Here is a 23,218-nt window from a genome sequence, read left to right as displayed (position 1 = left end):
GTCATCCAAATCATGGTTGTCCCAAAGATGCTGTTCAAAAGGCAATTGGCCTTTCTTGTTATAAAATGGTTAGGTGTTACAATTTGCAATGTTGTAAGAGACTGAGTTGATCCCGCTGACAATTAGTCTGAGTTCCCTCTTTGTGGACTCTGGGGAGCTCATATAGGCACGGAGTGGCTTTCCCAGAGCAAAGGCAGTAGTATTGTGGCTTGTCCTTCAGTAGTTGTGGCAGGAATTCAGTGATCAGAAAGTTACCTTTTGAAAAGCACCCTTGGGATTGCAATACAGAACATGTGCAGAGAAAGCCTTCCCTTTAACCACAGACACTGGAAGAGCAATTTGCTTCCTTTTGCTATCATGTGCTATCCAGGGTTGGGCTGCTGGGGGTTCGCAGGGGTTCGGGAGAACCTCTAGCTAAGATTCTGTGCAGTTCAGAGAACCCCCCAAATCCCATTCCTGGCTGGCCCCACCCACCTTGCCCCCCCTCCCAGGACTCCCCACCCGGCCCGTTTTGGATGCAGGTAAGTGCAGGACACATGTGGAGGCTCGGGGAGGGCGAAAAACGGGCCTACCGGAAGTTTGGGAAGGCTGGAAACAGGCCCGTTTCTGGCCTCCAGGGCCTAGGGAGGCCATTTTTGCTCTCCTGGAGGCTGAAAGAAAGCCTCCGGAGCCCAGGGAGGGCAACCCCCCCCCCCCCCGCTGTGGTACAGGAGGCTGACTAGGCCATGCCCACCATGGCCACGCCCACCAAGCAACTGGACAGAGAACCCCTTGCTAAAATTTTTGAAGCCCACCCCTGATGCTATCAACTGTGGTGGAACCAGCATAGTTTTCTCTCTCTCTCTCTCTCTCTCACACACACACACACGCACTCACTCACACACACTGCAACTGCTCCTATTTTTACACTCAGATTCCTGGATACACAGTGAAGTATTTCACGAAACCATGAATAGAGTCTCCTGGGAAAGCGTTATAAAAATTAAGTAAAAGCCACATTCTTCATGAGAGAAGGAGAAATATTTCTGCCTTTTCCTAGCTTTAATTTTTCACGCTTAAAGACTGAGGAGACCTGTTTTCAAACAGAATGAGCCAATCTGGACTACAGCTTCATTTGGCTACCGAACGAACCCCTTCCTTGCTCTGCCTCCAGATGCTTTCCTCAATCCAGATGTTTTTGCCATACCTTCAATAGCGAAAGGCTTTCCAACGGTTAAGAGTTTGCAGTCGGAATCAATGGAGACCTCGTATTCCAGCAAGGATTTGTCCATGATGAAGGCATTCAGCTTCGGCGGGTCGGTCCTGTGTGAGGAGAAAACAAGTTGCTGTCAAATTGGGCAGCATTAATTAAATCTGCAGGTGGTCCTCATTTAGCGACTGCCTTGGGCAGCGAGTTATGACAGTGATGAAAAAGCAATTTTGCAACCAATGCTCGCCTTTACAACTTTCACAGCATATCTCTCTCCCTCCCTCTCTCTCCCCTCCCTTTCTCTCCTTCCCTCCTTCTCTTTCTCCCTCCCTCCCCTCCCTCTTTCCCTCCCTCCTTCTCTCTCCCTCCCCCTCTCCCTTCCTCTCCCCTCCCTTTTTCTACCTCCCTCCTTCTCTCTCTTTATTTATTTATTTATTTATTTGTTTAAATTTCTATACCGCCCTTCTCCAAATAGGACTCAGGGCGGTGCACAGCCTAAGTAAAAACAAAGCATACAAAATTTAAAAAACAGTAATAAAATAATTAGATATTCTGGCCGTAAATTAAAACAACCCAATTTAAAACCAATTTAAAATTTAGCTCAAGCCAGCCCAGCTAGTTGAAATAAATAAGTTTTCAGGGCCCGCCGAAAAATCCGGAGGTCTGTTATTATACGTAACTCCGGGGGAAGGTTATTCCAGAGGGTGGGCGCCGTCACAGAGAAGGCTCTCCCCCTGGGGGTCGCCAGCCGACATTGTCTGGCGGACGGCACCCTGAGGAGGCCCACTCTGTGCGAGCGTACTGGCCGGTGGGAGGCTATTGGTGGCAGTAGGCGGTCTCGTAAGTACCCCGGCCCTGAGCCATGGAGCGCTTTAAAGGTGGTCACCAACACCTTGAAGCGCACCCGGAAGACCACCGGGAGCCAGTGCAGCTCGCGCAGGAGAGGTGTCACATGGGAGCGCCTCGTCGCCCCCATAATCCCCCGCGCGGGCCGCATTCTGGACCAGCTGGAGCCTCCGGGTGCACCCCAGGGGGAGCCCCATGTAGAGAGCGTTGCAGTAGTCCAGGCGGGAAGTGACTAGTGCCTGAGTGACTGTGCGTAGAGAGTCCCGATCTAGAAAGGGGCGCAACTGGCGTATCAGGCGAACCTGATAAAAAGCCCCCCTGGCCACGGCCGTCAAATGGTCTTCTAAAGACAGCCGTGCGTCCAGGAGGACGCCCAAGTTGCGAGCCCTCTCCGTGGGGGCGAGTGATTCGCCCCCAATAGCCAGCGATGGCGTCAGCTGGCTATATCGGGACGCTGGAAGCCACAGCCACTCGGTCTTGGAGGGGTTGAGTCGGAGCCTGTTTCTCCCCATCCAGGCCCGCACGGCCTCCAGGCACTGGGACATCACTTCAAGGGCATCCTCTCCCTCCTTCTCTCTCTTGCTCTCTCTCCTTCCTTTCTCTCCCTCCCTCCTTCTCTCTCCCTCTCCCTCCCTCTCTCCCTCCCTTTCTCTCCCTCCCTCTCTCTCTCCCTCTCTCTTTCTCTCTCTTCCTCTCCCTCCCTTTCTCTTTCTCCCTCCCTTTCTCTTTCTCTCTCTCTCTCTCCCTCCCTCCCTCTCTCTCTCCTTGACTTATGAAGGCAGTTGGAACCAAAATTTCAATTGCTAATAGATGTGGTCGTAAAGCATGACATTATATGACTGCATCGCTTAGCGTTCTCATTGCCATCATTAAGTGAGGATCATTGGGTCATTAAGAGAGCACCTCTTTGCAATTCCTTCCAGTTTCCCCATATTGAATTTGCTTGTTGGAAGCCAGCTGGGAAGGTCAGAAATGGTGATCACATGATCTCAGGACTGTCGTATCATACATGCCGGTTGCCAAGCAGCTGAATTTTGACCATGTGATCACAGGGATGCTGCGATGGTCATAAGTGCAAGAACTAGTCATAAGTCATTTTTTTCAATGCTGTTGTAACTTCAAACGGTCATTAGACAAATGGTTATAAGTCAAGGACTACCTATATAGCGTCCTTAAGACTTACAGATACCCAAGAACAAATATCTCAGTGACATTACCTCAGCAAACAAAATGGGGTTTTAATATATTATAATGCTTAATTGGTAAGATCCTTGTAATCTGTCTCACGTGTAACTTGCACAAAATCTATCTTCCTGGCCAGGGGTGAAATCCAGCAGGTTCTGGAGAACCAGTAGCGGAAATTTTGAGTAGTTTGGAGAACCGGCAAATACCACCTCCTGCTGGCCCCAGAGTGGGATGGGAATGGAGATTTTGCAATATTCTTCCCCCAGGAGTGGGGAGGGAATGGAGATTTTGCAGTATCCTTCCCCTGGAGTAGGGTGGGAATGGAGATTTTGCAGTATCCTTCCCCTGCCATGCCCAAGCCAAGCCACACCCACCAAGCCACGCCCACAGAACTGGTAGTAAAAAATAATTGGATTTCACCACTGTTCTTGGCCCATTCAAGTTGATAAGAAGTGGACAGTTAGGGGTGGGGGTGAGAAAGATGGTAACCCATCATTCTCTCATTTCCCCCTGCAATAACAACCTGGTGAGCTGAGCTGAGGTGGGCTGGGCTGAAAGAAAAAGGCAGGCCTAAATCCTTCAAGAAGCTCCTTTAGCTGAGGAGGAACTTGAAGGTGGGTTCTCCAGCATCTTCTCCACTGGACCACCTGGCTTTGGGCTGAGAGAGAGGGACTAGCCCAAAGTCTGTGGTGAGACTAGAACTTGGATCTCCCTGTTCTTGGTCCAGGATCTTCACCACTGGACCAAAATGGCTGCTTGGATGGGAAAGAGGGATTGGCCCTAAATCTTCCAGGGGTCTCCCATGGCTGAAGGGAGACTAGAACTCAGTCCCAGTCCAACCTCTTGAGGTTCTACCTGTTAGCACAACACAGATGACTGGAGAGAGGGAGGATCTTAGCCTCCTCTCAACCAAACAATTGACTGTGATTGGAATTGGAATAATATAGTGAAATATTGAATAATTAAATAATGGAAAAGTAAAATGTAACATAAATATGTGAATTACCATTAGAACTATATTAGCTTGATGAATGTAATGAATATGATTAATATTATTGTTGGTTTTTTATTAAAATGAAAGTGAATAAGAATCAAAGCATTAATTTGGATAAGAGATGAGGGGTAAAAAGGAAATGTCTTGTTTAAAATATAATGGTAATATGATTAAAATTAGAATGGAGATAGAAATAAGAGAGAGGAGGGATTATTAACATACACATTTTTATATAATGAGATAAAAGCAATAATCAGAGGGAAGATTAGAAATTGAATAATGGAATAATCATGTATGTCTAAACAATATGGCGATTGGCATTAGAATGATATATTGAAACATTGAATAATTAAATAAGGAAAGACGATAACTTAATACAACTATGTGTATTAACATTAGAATTATATAAGTTTGATGAACGTAACAAATATGATTGTTATTATTCTTATTTGCACCAAAATCTACGATACCCAGGTGCCACACTGTGCACGCAATGATGTGTACATGTAAAATAAAATTAAAAAAACTTGGGGGAAAAAACCAAAACTAAACAATTGACCATGTCCTTAAGGAGAAACATCTCCAGATGTTTCAAGTGGTCTCCTGCAGAAACCTTTTGAAATTAGACAGGGTGGCCCAGTGGTGGGATTTTGCCAGTTCTAGGGGGTTCGGCCGAACCCTTTGTTAAATTGCTGGCTCGCCCCATCCCTTGCCCCACCCCTCCGCACCACTATTTATTGCCAATAAATAGTGGTGGGCGAGGGGCGGGCGAACCAGCAATTTAACAAAGGGTTCGGTGTTTTTTTGTAATTTTATTGGCCCGCGGAGCTTCAGCATAGGCTAATTAGCCCTTGCTTGGATCGGCTCCCGACTCTCAGCTGATTTGCTCTCAGTTTTGCTCACGGCTCTGCTGCTTGCTTGCAAAGAGTGCTGATTTTTTTCCCCCTATCTATGCTGAAAAACGAAACAGAAAGTAAAGCAGGCTGTTGGCTTTGCTGTTGTTGCAACGTGGCAAAATGAGGCAGAGAGAGATTTCTTTTTCCTCACCAAAAAAGGTAGGTGCAAACAATGGGAAATTTAGGGGACAAGAGGAGAGTTCAAGATTTTAAAACACAAAAGAAAAAAAGCTCTATTTAACTAGGGAATTGTAATAATTGAGATACTATTAATTGTATATTGTATTGAAAGCAGAAATGGTTAAGTTGTGGTTTCGAGGAATATATGGGGGAAATTATTTGGTTTATTATTATTGGTAAATATAATTAATTGATTTGTAAGAAATTGGATTGCATGGAAATAATTGGAATATTCATGTTCATATTGATTAATATACAAAAAAGGTAGTTATATAACTAATTGATTTATATTAAAATGTTGAATTTATATTAAACAACTGTAATATTACATAATTAACCAATGTGAGGATGGATATAAAAATAGATGACAATGGGAAGGGGTATAATATAGAATAGAAGGGAGGCTTTTTTTTAACTTTTAAAAGCATTTTTTCGTTGGAAGAGGTTGTAGAAAAAATGCTTTTAAAAGTAAAAAAAAAGCCTATGATAATCGTGCGGCTCAGCTGGGCATGGTGGGGAGGGGCGCAGGGATTTTTGCTACAGGTTCTCCGAACCACCTGCCGCCATCGCTACTGGATCGGGTGATCCTGTCCGAACCGGGAGCATTTCACTCCTGGGTGTCCCCCAAAGTGCAGGAGTTGCAACTAGAAGAGATGCCAACCCATCACAACACTGACATCACTATTCAGTAACCTTTGCTACCAACTTGCAAATGTGAGTGTGTGCGTACACACTCTCTTCGCTCACACGCGCCATGTCCGCGCGTGCACAGGGCCTTCCGTGCATGCACAGAGCATCAAAAAAAGTATGTATAAATGGGACTTGATTACGTCCGGGCCGGTGGACGGAGCCTCCGGAAGCAGCCATTACCGGTTCACCCGAACTGGCTGAATACCACCACTGCACTTCTCCCACCCCGAATTCTCCTTTCTCAGGCCCTGCCTCCCTTACTTGAGCATTGTGACCCCCTCAGGGGTGGTGGGGACGCTGTGTCGCCTCATGTATTCGTGCAGGTCCGGGAAACTCTTCTTGATATATTCCTCTGCGCTGCTCTCCCAGACGGTGCCAAAACGGAAACCCTGGGATGGATGGTGGAGCTGCAAGAGAGCAAAATTGGGATCAGATCATTTGCTCCTAGATTTGGGACTTTTTTTACTTGGAGGTGAGGAGGGGGAAGGAGTTTATTTTCTTTTAATGTGAACATTCTTTTCAATGTTTGCAACATAAATCAGTGTGGAAGGAGGGTAAAAGAAGGGAAAGAAAGAGAGGGTGGATAAAGCAGAAAAGAGAAAAAGGGTGTGATTTCACGGGATGTTTTCAAACGAGAACACGTCAGCAACGGAAGGATGATAAATATCACAGAGGATTTGAGAACGGGAAAAAAAAAAGGCCTGCAGGATTCTCTTCTGGCATTTCGAGTGATGGAAACAACTCCGGGACCGATGATTAAAATTTTAAGTTAGGGGCAATACAGAATAACAGAGTTGGAAGGGACATTGGAGGTCTTCTAGTCCAACCTCCTGCTAAAGCAGCAGACGCTATACCAGGGGTATCAAACTCGATTTCATTGAGGGCTGCATCAGGGTTGTATTTGACCTCGGGGTGTGGTGGGCGTGGCCAGGGTGGGTGTGGCCAGCTTGACGTCACTCCTGTTGGGGGCGCATGTGGTGGCACGAGCACTCTGCCAGCAAAAGCAGACTCCCAAGCTCCGTTTTCGGCTGCCGCGGCCTCCTGCAACCCCTCTGCCAGTGAAAACGGAGCTCAGGAGGGCCGCATATGGCCCTCTTGAGCTCCGTTTTCACTGGCAGAGGGGTTGCAGGAGGCCGCTGCTGCTGAAAATGGAGCTTGGGAGCCCCTTTCACTGGGCAGAAGCACCACGGGCCAGTCCGCTGTTTCCAGGGCGGCCCCACAGGCCAGATCTAAGTACCCCGCAGGCCGGATCCATCCTTGAGTTTGACACCCCTGCTCTATACCATTCTAGACAAAATGGTTGTCCAATCTCTTCTTAAAAACCTCCAGGTTTGGATCACCCACAATTTCTGGAGTCAAGCCGTTAATTGTTCTCACTGTCAGGAAAGTTCTCCTTAGTTCTAAATTGGATCTCTAATAAGTTTCCGTCTGTTATTTCTTCTACTGCCCCCCCCCCCCAATGCTTTGGAAAGCAATTAAAATGTAATATTTTAAGAGATTTTTCAATACTATTCAGAGTGTGAGGAAAAAGGGAGAAAACAAAGTTTCTTTTTTCCATTCTGATCACATTGGGTTACTAGGTTAATCTATTTGAAATTGCTTCCCCCAAATAGTCATGCAAGATTTCGCCATCTCAAGGTAATAGCCAGAAATGTCAAAAGCTTTTTTTTTTTAAAAAAAAAGACTAGATAAATTCATGGAGGAAGAGGAAGATGAGTGGAGATATTGAGTGGGCTTCCGTTTCTATATATGCAAGTAGTCCTTGACTTATGTGAGCCCCAAATTTCTGTTACTACATGAGACAGTGAAGTGAGTTTTGCCCCATTTTATAACTTTTCTTGCTATAGTTGTTAAACGAATCACAGCGGTTGTTAAATCAGTAAACAATTGTTAAGTGAATCGGGCTTTCCCATTGACTTTGCTTGTCAGAAAGCCACAAAAAGGGATCCTATGACCTTAGGACATAGCAAATGTCATAAATTTGAGTCTGTTGCCAAGCAACTAAATTATTATTATTGTTATTTTTTGCTTTAATTCATATGCCGCCCTTCTCCGGAGACTCAGGGCAGCTGACAATGCGTTAAGCAATAGCCTTCATACTTTTGTATATTTATACAAAGTCAGCTTATTGCCCCCACAATTTCACCTACTTTTGAAAGTACTTTGAAAGGATGGAAGGCTGAGTCAACCTTGAGCCTGGTGAGATTTGAACTTGCAGTAATTGCAAGCAGCAGATGTTAATCTGTTAATAACAGTGCTTTAGTCCACTGTACTACAGGCTCTTTTATGGGCGTGGGGATGCTGCAATGGTCGTTAAGTGTGAAAACGGTCATAAGTCACTTTTTTCAGTGTCGTAACATTGAATGGTCACTAAATGAACTGTTGAGGACTATCTGTAGCCTACCACTGAGTATCTGCTGCTCTGGTAAATAAGAAGGGAGATGGATTTGCTCAGAGGGTTTGATCATCCAGGAACATCAAGGGGAGGAGTCAACAAACTTTGTGTCAGGGTTCCAAGTAATAGATCCATTGCAAGCAAAAACTCCAAGGCAGGTAGATTCCTCAAAGAATAGCAGTATTAGCAATAGCAATAGCACTTAGACTTATATACCGCTTCATAGTGCTTTTACAGCCCTCTCTAAGCAGTTTACAGAGTCAGCCAACCCAACAATCTGGGTCCTCGTTTTACCTACTTCGGAAGGATGAGTCAACCTGGTGAGATTTGAACTGTTGAACTGCAGCTAGCAGTCAGCTGAAGTAGCCTGCAGTACTGCACTCTAACCACTGCGCCACCTCAGCGCAGTGGTTAGAGTGCAGATGTTGGCACATATCTGGTGAAAACTAATTCTGAAGGGCCCCTCGGTTTTCACGTAATTAAAAGTGAAAGTTTCTCCCTCAAACCCAAATAATCAGTCACATGGCCCAATCAAGGCAGCGTCCTCTGGTCAGGTGACATCACTCCTCCTTCCTCAAACCAGGTGTGAGAACGTCCTTGGTTCCCAGGGGAAAGTATTTTGTTTTGACTACACAAGCCCAGCTATCTCTCCACTCCTCTCTCTATCGCTCAGCTCCAGTGTGGCAGCACTGAAGCTCTAAGATGGCTTCGGCCCGATCAGCTTCAAGGTTGGCACACTTTGGTTAGATGCAACACAATTGTTCTTTTTTTGGATGGTCCACAATGGTGGAAGGTGATGGAGGGGAAGCCAAGCTCAACTACGGGACACAGGCAAAGCAGAGGCGGAGAAGAAATTTGGAGGAAAGGAAGAAGATGGAGAAGAAGTTGAGTAAGTCAGGGAGACTAGGCAGGACACTGTGAAAGAAGGGCAAGGAGCATAGAAAGAAAGAATTTGTTCAACCTTGGGATCATGAATCCCAGAGAGTTCTTCAAAAGTTTTTTCGCCCACCATCACTGCGGCCAAGTTGGCTGTGTAGCTGGAAAGGACCAAGAGGCAGAAGATGGCCCAGAGGTTCATGAGGAAACGGCCTGTCCAGCACTTGGGTGTCTTGCTGGAGACGGTGCGGCCAAAAAGGATGGCATAGCAGAGGTTCAGGGCTGAGGAGTAAGAGAAGATCTTCATACGGTTGCGGCCGTGGGGCGTCATGCCGTAGGGGCTCTTCCACTCGTACAAGGTGAGGAAGAGGGCCGTCATGTGGAGAGCCACGAAGATACCCACCCACATGGTCCAGTGTAATGGCCACATGAAGGCCCCGATGGGTGATGCTGTGTCCCGGATCCTCACCAGGATGCCCAAGCTGGTGGAGAAGAAAGGGCTGGTGAAGTCGATCACTTGACTCCGGGCGGAATTGATGCTGAAGGACGTCACGGCCATGTGGGCCGTGCCACTCAGGAGGTCTCCTACCAGACCCGTCCAGCGACCGTTTTTCCAAGCCCCATACTTTCCGTCACCCACGATGTAGAGGTCGAAGTCAAAGGGCAAGTCTTCGGCCAGCTTTTCCAAGAGGTCGATGCAATAGCCGTAGCAGCATTTTCGGTACTCCATGGGGATGGAGCCGTTCTCCGAATTCAGCTCCTCGAAGAGGGCGTTGAGCACGGATGAGTCGTTGGTGTGAGGATCCAGGCAGAGTTGCCCCGCTGGACAGTTGCCCTCTTCGTCTACCTGGAAAGAGCACCAGTTAATACCTTTTGAATATCAAGCAGGAAATCAAAGGGGCTGGCTAGGAGAAACCTGAAGATCAGCCTTCTCAGGGGTGAAATGCTCTGAAGTCAGCTACTGGTTCGCTTCACTATTGGTTTGCTATGCGTGCACATGAATGGTGCATGCCAAATGCACGCTTTGCGTGCATGCGCATTGCAGGCGCTACCACGCAGCGCTGAAAAAGGAGGATTTTTCTGAGTCTGCAAAGGTAAATAAAACAGCAAGGGGGGAACAGCTGTGCTGCACGATTTAGATTCGCTAGAAAGCAAGATTACCTGCTTTCTAGCGAATATAAATCACGAAGCACAGCTGATCGTCGGAAATACCGGTTCGCCCGAACTGGTAGCATTTTTTTATTACCGGTTCGCCTGAACCGGTCCAAACCGGTAGCATTTCACCCGAGCCTTCTCCAATCTGGCACCCTCCAAATCATTTTTAATCCCAGCTCCCTGCAAATAGATTAGACGAATGAACCCAGAACGATTGCTGAACACGTGGTCGGTAAGCGAGGACTACCTATGTGCACTTCTGTGCAATGTTGGGGTGCACATCTGAGAGGCTGCACTGTGCATTGTAACATAGCGATGCCTATTTCATCCTGTTTTTTTGGGGGGGCACATCACAATTTGCAGCAGATTGCCGCAAGAAACCACACACTTGTGTTCACCACCTGTCTCTCTTTGGATGTGCAGGACTACATCATCCATTGTTCCCAGCCAATATGATCTTCTGCATGTGGATGATGGATGTTCGCAACTGAGCCCAAATTTCTGTGGCTAAGCAAGACAGTTTTCAAGTGAGTTCTGCCTCATTTTACGACCTTTCTTGCCACAGTTGTTAAGTGAATCACTGCTGCTATTAAGTTAGTAACACGGTTGTTAAGCGAATTGGGCTTCCCCATTGACTTTGCTTGTCAGAAGGTCACAAAAGGTGATCATGTGATCCTGGGACATTGCAAATGTCATAAATATGAACCAATTGCCAAGCACCTGAACGTAGCCCCGCCCAGCTTCTCAAACGGAGGTTTCAGAGGCAGAAAAAAAGGCAAGGCACAGAGCTCACAACCAAGGAACCTGTCATTAAAATTCACCTCTGGGAACAGCTGATTGGGGGTATTCTGGAGGCCGATCCACCTGCCAATCAGCTTTTTTCTTATTTTCCTCCCCAAAAACTAAGGTGCGTCTTATACTCCGAAAAATATGGTAGCCTGCAGTACTGCATTCTAACCACTGCGCCACCACAGCTCTTGTGGTGTTATACAATTTTATATTTTTCTAAAAGAGAAATGTCTGTGAGCCAATCAGCTCTGGTCAGCAGGTGCCCCCACATGTCCCGATGTACCTACGCACCTCCCGGATGAAGACAAAGGGGTGTTCCACCAAGGTCACCACCCGCAGCTTCATGCGCGAGAAGCCCCCGCCCTCGGCCTGGTTCTTGCGCTGCAGGTGCTGCGGCCAGCTGCCCTCCTCCGCTTCCATTTCACCCCCCTTCCAGCTGCCCACCGTCACCCACGTGGGCTGGCCCACCGAATCCCTCAGCAGGCTCCAGATTTTGTAGTGACGGTCAGTGTGGATGTGAGACGTGTTGTGCACGAAGACCTCGCCTGTCTGGCCACGGAAAGACGTGTTGGCTAAAAACCTGCAATAGGGAGAGGAAAAAAGCAGGAATCAGAATAACAGAATAACAGTGTTAACCGGGACCTTGGAGGTCTTCTAGTCTAACCCCCTGCTCAAGCAGGAAATACCATTTCAGACAAGCGGTTGTCCAGTATTTTCTTAAAAAACTCCAGTGTTGGAGCACCCGCAACTTCTGAACTTCTAATTCCACTGATTAATTGTTCTAATTGTCAGGAAATTTCTCCTTGTTTCTAGAATTGTTCTCTCTTTGATTAGATGTAAAAAAGATCTTGATACTCTAGAAAGAGTGCAGAGAAGAGCAACAAAGATGATTAGGGGACTGGAGGCTAAAATATATGAAGAACGGTTGCAGGAACTGGGTAGGTCTAGTTTGATGAAAAGGAGGACTAGGGGAGACATGATAGCAGTATTCCAAAATCTAAGGGTGTCAGCTTTGGAAGCCATATTAGGCCGGAAGCTCCAATTTATTTATTTTATTTTTATTTATTTTACGTAATTTATATGCCGCCCAATCTCCGTAGACTCAGGGCAGCTCACAACAATAAAAAGAAACCCAATAAAACATAAAATACATACAAAATACATTAATGTATAAATATAAATTTAAAACATACTAAAACCCATTAAAATAATCAAACCTCCTCAGTCCAGGTTGGGCGATGTAAACAACCATGTTTTTAATTCGCGGCGGAAGGTGCGAAGGTCAGGGGCCAACCGAAGCCCCAGGGGGAGTTGATTCCAAAGAGTGGGCGCACTCACAGAGAAAGCTCTGCCCCTGGGGGTCACCAGTCGGCATTGTCTAGCCGACGCCACCCGGAATAGGCCCTCCCTGTGAGAACGTACCAGGCGATGGGAAGCTGTTGCTGGCTGGAGATGGTCTGACAAATATCCTGGGCCTAAGCCATACAGGGCTTTATAGGTCATCACCAGCACCTTGAATCTCACCCGGAGGGCAACCGGTAACCGATGCAAGTCGCACAGGAGGGGTGTAACATGGGAGTATCGGGACCCTCCCATCACAACCTGCGCGGCTGCATTCTGCACCAGCTGAAGCCTCCCGAGTGGTCCTCAAGGGCAGACCCAGGTAGAGAGCATTACAGTAGTCAAGACGGGAGGTGACTAGCGCATAAGTAACTGTGCGTAGAGCATCTCGGTCCAATGCTGCCACCTTCTTATGCTTGGGTATTTGCGGGACTGCCTTCTGCCACCAATAACCTCCCACCGGCCAGTACGCTCCCACAGAGAGGGACTCCTCAGGGTGCCGTCAGCTAGGCAGTGTCGGCTGGAGACCTCCAGGGGGAGGGCCTTCTCTGTGGCAGCACCTGCCCTCTGGAACGATTTGCCCCCGGAGATACGGAAGATATCAGATCTCCGGGCTTTTCGCCGCGCCCTAAAAACTTATCTTTTCCATCAGGCAGGGCTGGTGTGAAACCCCCCCCCCCCGTTTTTGAGATATTAGATTTTTAATTGTTTAATGGGTTTTAGTCGTAAGGTTCTTAATTTTTCGGCCAAAGGATATAATTCTTTTAAATTTTTAACTTTTGTATTGGATGTTTTTTACTTGGCTGTGACCGCCCTGAGTCCACCAGGAGAAGGGCGGTATAGAAATTTAAATAAAATAAATAAAATAAATAAATGCCTGCCACCTTCCGCCAGGCTGGGTTATCAACATAACAATTTTAAATTGGGTTTTAAATTCCTGGGGTTTTAAATTGAGCCAAATTCATTTAATAATTTTAAACTATTTTAATTGATGTTGTCTTGTGTTTTTTAATAGGCTGTACACCGCCCTGAGTCCTTCGGGAGAAGGGCGGTATAGAAATAAAATTATTTATTTATTTATTTATTTTATTTATGTGTGGGAAAGTAGGAGGGGGGGATTAAGGAGAGGGGTTGTTAGTAGACATAATAGCATTCTTCCTGTCGGTCAAGGTCAGGGCGATCCAGCATCTGGAGAAGGAGTGGTCAGACGGCTGGATCGAGATGGAACGGACGTTGATTGGAGCATGTGACCGACTGGGGGGAAAAGGGGATGGTTTTGGGAGCTATGACTTACTGAAGGAAAACCCGGGCTTTTCAGATTCAGGTTTTCCCAGATGTGCCAGTTTGCCTATTGTAGTAAAGAGAGCTTTGGAAAATGTTTGCTTCCGCGTCTTTACTTGGAGTTGGGTTTTTTCTGGAATGCTGACAAAGGGGTTGCCGCAAAGAAGAGGGAGTCAAGCTATTCTCCAAAACACCTGAAGGCAGGACAAGAAGCAATGGATGGAAACTAATCAAGGAGAGAAGCAACCTAGAACTAAGAAGAAAATTTCTGACAGAACAATTTATCAGTGAAACGGCTTGCCTCCAGCTCGGAGAATGAACCTTCATCCTCATCCTACACCCGAGCTACAGATATTTGCCACTATTGCGAAGCCAGATTTGCGTAATGACTGCATGATTCACTTAAGAACTGATTTGCTTAATAATTCTAGTAAAAAAAAAGATTGTAACATGGGGCAAAACTCATATAATCATTGTGTCAGACTACGATGCTATCTCAAAATTAAATGAATTTCCAAACTGCCAATCTTTAAGGAAATCTTTCTTTAATTGAGCACAGCCACCGGATCATGACTCCACGCGGACAAGACTGACCTTTTGCCCCCCAATCCCTCCCTTTCCGATCCCCAAATCTCTGCTTCTCATTGGCTATCTTCCAAGTCATTCTTCAGACTTCTTTTTCTCGTCATTTCCCAGGAATGTGCCCCCCCTCATTTCCACGACAACCAGACTTCAAAGGGATTTAGCAGGCAAAAGTTTCAGAGTTTATCTCTCACTCTCCTCTGCTCTCTATGCCAGCGTTGAAACGCTGACACACTGCCTTGCTTAGCAAAGGCAATTTGGGGCTTAATTGTGGTCGTAAGTCGAGGACTACCTATACAGAAACACGTGTGCATGCTGGGAGAAGGGATCGGTTACTCTTAGGGATCCAAAAATTGAGAGCAGCTTACTCACTGGGAAAGGTAGAGTCCGGAGGATTCAGAGTACACGACATGTTTGTCATTGCAATTCACCATGCTCTGGATGAGGGCGAGGTCAGGCCGGATGTAGACTGCCCGGGAAATGGCACGGGACACCAGCTCTATGGCGTCCTGGATGAAGTGTTCCAGGGAGGGCCTGTCGACCTCCCCAAAGGCCAGAAGACCTAACGGCAGCCCCTCCGTCTGGAGCTTATCCACGTTCTGGGGTTGCCCCAAAATCCAGTGGAATTGCTGAGAGACCCCCAACTCCTTCGCCATCTGGAAGATGAGCTGGGAGAAGGGAGCATTGCAACCGAAAAGCAAAGCCGGGCCGGGCAATTCGCGGTATTCCTCCAAGTGTCGCCGAAGGTGACGGGCAGCTTCTCTCTCATCCAGGAAGCTCAAGTCAATCACAGCCGTCTTCTCCAGGTGGGCATGGCTAGTCCAGAGGTCAATGAAGGCGGAGGCATCCCAGGCTTGGCACAAAACCAGGGTGACGTCTTGCCAACGGTTGGCATGGAAGATGGTAACCAGCAAGTCCAGGAGAGTCTCGAAGTCGCCGCATTGGTCCATGTGGAGATGGAAGGGATTCTGCCAGAAGGAGTCAGGAGGGGACAAAGAAAGTAAAACCAAACAAATACAGGCAGTCCTCGACTTACAACAGTTCATTTAGTGACGGTTCAAAGTTACAACGGCAATGGGAAAAAAATGACTTGGGACCATTTTTCACAGTCCCAACCTTTGTAGTATCTCCATGATCATGGGATCAAAATTCAGATGCTTGGCAACTGGTTTGCATTTATGGCCATTGCTGTGTCCCAGAGTCATGTGATCCCCTTTCGTGACCGTCTGACAAACAAAGTCAATTGGCAGAGGGGGGGAATCCAGATTCACTTAACAACCGGGTTACTAACTTACCAGCTGCAGTGATTCACTTAACAGCTTTGGCAAGAAAGGTTGTAAAATGGGGCCAAAACTCACTTAACCAAGGTCTCACTTAACCACAGAAATGTTGGGCTCAATTGTGGCCATATGTTGAAGACTACCTATAGAGATTTTTTTCAGTTATGATACAAGAGGGATGGAGTTTGCAACCCCAGGCTGAAGTTATAGGAAGGGAGATGCCATTAGCCTGGAAAAAAGCATCTTAACCAGTGGTGAAATTCAATTTTTTTTTACTACCAGTTCTGTGGGCGTGGTTTGGTGGGCATGGTGTGGCTTGGTGGGTGTGACAGGGGAAGGATACTGCAAAATCTCCATTCCCATCCCATTCCAGGGGAAGAATCAGAGGTGGGTTTCAGCAGGTTCTGACCAGTTCTGGAGAACCAGTAGTGAAAATTTTGAGTAGTTCCGAGAACCGGTAGGAAAAATTCTGATTGGCTCCGACCCCATCTATTCTCTGCCTCCCAAGTCCCAGCTGATCAGGAGGAAATGGGAATTTTGCAGTAACCTTCCCCTGGATTGTGGAGGGAATGGATATTTTACAGTATCCTTCCCCTGCCATGCCTGCCAAGCCACACCCACCGAGCCATGCCATGCCACACCCACCAAGCCACACCCACAGAACCACTAGTAAAAAAATTTGAAACCCACCACTGGGAAGAATAGTGCAAAATCCCCATTCCCTCCCCACTCCTGGGGGAAGGATATTGCAAAATCTCCATTCCCTCCCCACTCTGGGGCCAGCCAGAGGTGGTATTTACCAGTTCTCCGAACCACTCAAAATTTCTGCCACTGGTTCTTTGAACTGCTCAAAATTTCCACTACTGGTTCTCCAGAACCTGTCAGAACCTGCTGGATTTCACCCCTGATCTTAACATCTCCTGGACTCTGGAACCAAGGACTTGGGTCTTCTCTGTCTTCAAGCAGAGGCTGGACATCCTTAGCACTCATGATATTACCTAGTTGGGTAATGAAACGTCTGCAAGAAATTAACTAAGCTCAGAGACCACCAAAGACCCCTCATCATGCCAACCCTGAGCTACAAATATTCTCCTTTAGAGGCTGGACAGCTGTCTATCAGGATGAATCTGGCCTCAGCCTGCTGTCCTTCAACAGACCCTTAAAGATGAAGCTCTTTCCACAGAAACATATTGTGTGAATTCATTTATGGGACTGATGTTGCCTGTAGTGTCACTGGTAGTGGTTCTCTCAGGCCTGCAAAACCAGGAAAGCACGTACAGTTACTTCAAAGCAGTTTCCTTTCTTGTTCTTCGCTCATAGACAGAAATCTTGCTATACTAAAGCTACTGCTTGCAGGCATTAAAGATATATTTTGAGAATTTCTAGGGAGGAGCCATTTTTCTCCCATCCAAATTATCTAAACTTTGCTGTCTCTTGGTCTTCTGGAAAGCAGCACCTCCCTCCTGGGAATCCGGGATTACAGACAGTCCTCAAATTACAACCAGTCGTTCAGTGACTGTTCGAAGTTACAATGGCATTGCAAAAAGTGACTTAGGACTGTTTTTCACCCTTACAACCACTGCAGCATGATCCACTTACATGATGCAAATTTGGACGCTTGGAAATTGGATCATATTTATGACAGTTGCAGGGTCCAGGGATCACGTCAGGGGTGAAATGCTCCCGGTTCGGACCGGATCACCTGATCCGGTAGCGATGGCAGCGGGTGGTTCGGAGAACCGGTAGCAAAAATCCCTGCCCCCCCCCATGCCCAGCTGAGCCATGCGATCATCAGAGGCTGTTTTTTTTTTACTTTTAAAAGCATTTTTTCGTCAGAAGAGGTTGTAGAAAAAATGCTTTTAAAAGTTAAAAAAAAGCCTCTGATGATCGCGCGGCTCACCTGGGATCGTCAGAGGCTTTTCAAAGCATTTTTTTCTGCAACCTCTTGGCTGAAGAGATGGTAAAAAAAAATGCTTTGAAAAGTCTCTGACGATCCCAGCTGAGTTGCCTGATCGTCAGAGAGGCTTTTCAAAGCATTTTTTAAAAAGCCTCTCTGACGATCTCAGCTGAGTTGCCTAATCGCCAGAGGCTTTTCAAAGCATTAGAAAAAATGCTTTGAAAAGTTTTTTTTTTAAAAAAAGTTGGCCACGCCCACCATCACATTACACCCCCCCCCACCAAGCCACGCCCACAGAACCGGTAGTAATAAATTTTACATTTCACCCCTGGATCACGTGATACTCTTTTGCATCCTTCTGACAAGCAAAGTCAATGGGGAAGGCAGATTTACTTTACAACTATGTTACTAACTTAACAACTGCATCAATTCACTTAATAACTGTGGCAACAAAGGTTGTAAAATGGGGCAAAGCTTCTTTAACAAACGTCTCACTGAGCAGCCGAAATGTTGGGCTCGATTGTGATTGTACCATACATTCCACCCCAGGTTCCTACCGTTTTTTCAGTGTAATCATTTTTCAATGATTGTTTCAACTTTTGAAACTGCAGAGGTGTGTGTGTGTGTGTTAATTGGTGGCTTCAGAAGTGGAAGGGAAGGAAGAAAACAAGAATGGAGAAATAGATGGACAATCACTTTATAAACAAAACTAAAGAGCCTGGTGGCGCAGCAGACTGATAGCATTGTGATTAACACCAGTTGTCTGCAATTACTGCAGGTTCGAATCTCGCCAAGGCTCAAGGTTGACTCAGCCTTCCATCCTTTCTAAGGTAGGTAAATTGAGGACCCAGTTGTGGGGGTAATAAGCTGACTTTGTATAAATATACAAAAGTATGAAGGCTATTGCTTAACGCACTGTAAGCCACCCTGAGTCTCCGGAGAAGGGAGGCATATAAATCAAATTAAAAAAAATAAATTAAAAAAAAAGGCTTCTGATAATCCAAATTTTCTGAACTGCAAACCTTGTCTGCTTAGGGCTCTGCTTAGCTACTTTGAAGCACCAGTCTGCACATAAAAAAGATGTTGAGACTCTGGAAAGAGTGCAGAGAAGAGCAACAAAGATGATTAGGGGACTGGAGGCTAAAACATATGAAGAACGGTTGCAGGAACTGGGTATGTCTAGTCTGATAAAAAAAAAGAAGGACTAGGGGAGACATGACAGCAGTGTTCCAATATCTCAGGGGCTGCCACAAAGAAGAGGGAGTCAAGCTATTCTCCAAAGCACCTGAGGGCAGGACAAGAAGCAATGAATGGAAACAAGCAACTGAGAACTAAGGAGAAATGTCCTGACAGTTAGAACAATGAATCAGTGGAACAACTTGCCTCCAGAAATTGTAAATGCTCCAGAACTGCACGTTTTAAAGAAGAGACTGGACAACCACTTGTCTGAAATAGTGTAGGGTTTCCTGCCTAAACTGGGGGTTGGATTAGAAGACCTCCAAAGTCTATTCTATTCTATTCTATTCTATTCTATTCTATTCTATTCTATTCTATTCTATTCTATTCTATTCTATTCTATTCTATTCTATTCTAGGGAACGTACCTGACCCTTATGAAGAGTTTTTGAGATTCAGGTGTGGATAAAAGCATGCCTTTGCAAATGATGCAGAACCACAAGCCCTCCTCCCTTTCTGTTTAGCAGAGTCCCAAGAGGGCTGGTCACTGCTGGCCCCCCTGTACCATCCTTAACCCCACAACCAGCTGCAGGAGAAGGCTTAAATCAGAAATGGGGCAAACCTGTAAATGTGGTAGCTGCCACCAGAGGGCAGAAGACACCCGCAGCTAAACTTAAATTCAGCCCCGCCAAAGAGGTCTCCCATCAGAATAAAACTAAAAGAGGAATTTCAAATAAAGCTAAAGGCTCCCTTGAGTCCAGTTTCGGGCAAAAGATAGAAGCAGTTTGCGCTGTCTATTTCTAGGCTGGCGTAGTGATTTCTTAGCCTGGTCTACAGCCCCGAAATTCTCTGGGGATCTCCTATGCGCATAGACATTAGGTCTGATGCTGATTTAATTTCATTTTGAGACCAGCCGTGATCTGGAGAAAAGAGCGATGCAGCCCCATTTCCATATCACCCTCTAAAAGAGCCCCCCCCCCAAACTCTCCAGCTCATGAAGCCTTGGATTGTTCATGGACACCCATCATTTACTACGTGAGCATAATTTAATGAATAACTACTTTAACTTATAATACCGGTAGTCCTCAGTTAATAACCATTTGTTCGGTGGCTGAAATTATGGTGGCTCTGAAGGAGGAGATTTAGGGCTGGTCTTCGAAGCTGTGGCCATCCACATGATTACAATTTGGGCTCTTGGCAACCCGTTTGCCATTATGACAGTCGCAGTTCTCAGGGTCATAAACCTTCAATGCTGGCTTCCGACATTACAGCTGTGATTACAGCTGCTACTGGTAGTTATTCCAATCCACACCTGAATCTCAAAAACTCTTCATAAGGGTCAGGTACGCCCTGTGGGTGGGCTGCTGGGGGTTCTCAGGGGTTTGGGAGAACCTCTAGGTAAGATTCTGTGCAGTTCGGAGAACTCCCAAATCCCACTCCTGACTGACCCCGCCCACCCCACACCGTCACTCCCCTCCCAGGAGTCCCCACGCAGCCCGTTTTAGATACAGGTAAGTGCAGGGCGCGCATGGAGTCTCAGGGAGGGTGAAAAATGGGCCTACCAGAAGTTTGGGAAGGCCAGAGGGCCTCTGGAGCCTGGGGGGGCTGTTTTTGCCCTCCTGGAGGCTCGAGGAAAGCCTCCGGAGCCCGGGGAGGGCAAAAACGCCCCCCCCCCCCATGGTGCAGGAGGCCAACTAGGCCACGCCCACCATGGTCATGCCCACCCAGCAACCGGGCAGAGAATTCCTTGCTAAAAAATGTTTGAAGCCCACTCCTGGCCATACTGGATGGGGTGAATGGATACCGGTGTCCACAAATCTGTGGAATGCATCAGTCCTCCAGAATGCTGTTAAATGGGGCTTTGGTTAACCTGATTCAGCACGGAATTTTTTTTAAAAACCAGCAGGAAGGATTCCATAGGGACTTTATCTACATCCTTTTCTTGGAGGGGCCACCAAGTCACCATCTCCAGCTAGAATGCAGGAAGGAGTGAAAGCTTAAGAGTCCTTGCACAGCGGGAAGCGAGGCAGACCTGACTTGAAACCTTTATCTGGCTTTTTCCCAAGAGAATGCAGTCAGTCTGTCGAGATTCTTGTAAACAGGCATGCAACAATAAAGAAGCAACTCTGATCAGTCGCTCTGACAAGCAGTATGCAAAAGAGAAAAAATAAATAAATCTACGCCAGGGTTCTCTAAGAAAGGGAGTGAAAATCAAACTGCCAACATTGAATCACCCTCATACAAATGGTTGATCATATTTGTATCTGGAATACTGCATTGGGGTCGGCCTAGATGACCTCTGAGGTGTAGAGCGCTCCAGTTTTCTCTGAGACACGGGAAGAATGTATGGGGTTCTTTAGCTTGGAAAAGAGGCAACTGTGGGGAGACAGGTCTGAGATGAATAAAGTCATCCTTGATATGGATAAGGCAACCATATCCAGGCTGCAAATATGTGGGACTTTTTACTTGTGGCAAAGAGATGCAGAGAAAACTCTCTCTCTCTCTCTGCTGCCCTCTAAGGCTCACTTGGGTTTTGGCAGCCCATACTGGAGATGTAAGAAAAAGAGAACCCAGGTCAGGAAAAAGGTTTATTTCTGTCTCCAAGCATGAATAATAAAAGTCATCCAATTGTTGGAAGAAATATCCAACTGGTTCAGTTCCAAGCTGGGAGAAAGACACTGGAAACACGGAGGCTGATTGGAAAGAAGGTTTAATGATGAACAGAACTACCAAGCACATCGTTCTGGTGCAGCTGACCACATGGTGTTGAGAATGGGGTTTTTTTATACCTTCTTTTATACCTTCTTGATCACTTGAGCTTCCTGTTCCTGTGCAAGAATGTGTATTCTATTGGCTGTTGTCAGACTCCCATGGGGTCATGTAGGGATCATAGCTGGCTCTATAGGCAAAGTACAAATCCTAGGTGTTTGTTTGAGCTAAGTTTGGTTGAAGTTTGGACTGCTCTGAAGGTGATCCAATAATTCCTATTGTGGCTTAATGACTTTGTCTTGTGTTGGATCTTGAGTGATGGCTGCTTCTAATCCTACCATACTGCCTTTGTTTCAGAATATCTTGTCTTGAACAGATTACCAAATCTGCATTTCTACAAGCTGGCCTCAGTATCTGCTGGGTCTATTAAGGAAAGTGGGTGTTGCTTTCTGCCTCTAAAAAAACATGTTTCTCCATTTCTCCCTTTGGGAAATATAATAATCTGTCTTTTTTTAAATATCCCTCAAACCTTTCTTCTAGGAGGGGTGGTGGCTTCTCACATAATGAATCCAATTGGAAAGAGAGAGAAAACACACCAAGCAAAGGACTGGGCATAATTAACCCATGGAACTCATTTCCACAAGATATGATGACACCTGCAAACAAAAGGCTGAATAAATGTATAGAGGACAGGCTGTCCGTCTTGAAGATTCAATCTAACTCTAAATTGCAGTGGGATGACACGACTTCAAATATCAGTTTCAAGGAAGCAATAACAGAAAAGGGACAAAACTCCATTTATTAAGAAGCATCAGATTGGCCTCCAAATGAAATGCTGGACCGAGAGAGACCTCGGCTTCATCCAGGAAGGCTATTCTTATATTTTTACCAATGCAAATATTTCATTTTGAAGATATTAAAAAAAAATCGTCATGGTCCCCATCACCATTCTATCATTCGTGACACAAATCAAGGCGACATTTTGAGTAAGGAAATGAAAAGGATACCGGGAAAAAACCCTTGTAAACAACCCTTACGGATTATCAGGTGGCAAAATCTGGAATTGGAAGGATACAGGGATGCACCATTTTCATGGACAAGTCATTTTGCTAAACAGGTCTCCTCCGTTGGAGCATCTCAATGATTGAGCCATACCGAATCCAGGAAGGATAACCCGTTTTGGAAAGTAAGTTGTGTGTGCCAAATCATGCAGCGTTGCAACGAGCATCTTTTGCTATGCAGGTAATTATGTTGTACTCTTCCTTGTAGGTCAATCCAATATTTCAAACACGAATTTGCCAAGTCATTAACTCCTTCGGCAGCCTGAGTAACAACTTTATGTGTTTAGAGTACTCAATGATTTCTGCCAACCCTCGATGGCGTGAATCTTCTCCCAGCTTCAGCTAACTTCTGACTCTCTACAGCAGGAATGGGGAACTATGGCTCCTTTAGGACCTGTGGACTTCAACTCCCAGAATTCCTGAGACAGCCAGCTCAGGAATTCTGGGAGTTGAAGTCCACAGCTTCTTAGTTCCTCACCCCTGCTCTGAAGGCTCTTGTCAATGTATTTGTGGTAATTTTTCAAGCACAGACATATTCAGCATGACAATATTGTTGTCAATGTACTCGCAATGCTTCCCCCAACTGCTTTATGATTTATTTGTGATTTTCCAACATCCCTTTAACATGCAGGCAGTCCTCAGTTACAACCACTTGCTTAGTGACCATTCAAAATTACAATAGCCACTGGTCCTTGCA

At 46.1% G+C, this 23,218-nt stretch overlaps 1 protein-coding gene across 1 annotated transcript in view; it reads right to left on the bottom strand.

The window, feature by feature from the left end:
• The window catches only part of GRIN3B (glutamate ionotropic receptor NMDA type subunit 3B), a 52,427-nt gene that overhangs the window by 5,005 nt on the left and 24,204 nt on the right, over positions 1–23,218 (bottom strand). Inside the window, exons 2-6 of the mRNA XM_070936492.1 lie at positions 14,772–15,367; positions 11,487–11,775; positions 9,337–10,098; positions 6,242–6,387; positions 1,187–1,302 (exon numbers count right to left, since the gene is read on the bottom strand). Coding sequence (XP_070792593.1) covers positions 1,187–1,302; positions 6,242–6,387; positions 9,337–10,098; positions 11,487–11,775; positions 14,772–15,367 — 1,909 coding nt within the window. The remainder of the gene's footprint in view (positions 1–1,186; positions 1,303–6,241; positions 6,388–9,336; positions 10,099–11,486; positions 11,776–14,771; positions 15,368–23,218) is intronic.

This window comes from Pituophis catenifer, unplaced genomic scaffold (genome assembly GCF_029215685.1).
Source record: "Pituophis catenifer annectens isolate HBS135680 unplaced genomic scaffold, rPitCat1.0.hap2 SCAF_1, whole genome shotgun sequence".
NCBI classification, from domain to species: domain Eukaryota; kingdom Metazoa; phylum Chordata; class Lepidosauria; order Squamata; family Colubridae; genus Pituophis; species Pituophis catenifer.
The sequence above is the reverse complement of the archived record's forward strand: the minus strand, read 5'-3'. Positions and strand labels throughout refer to the sequence as shown.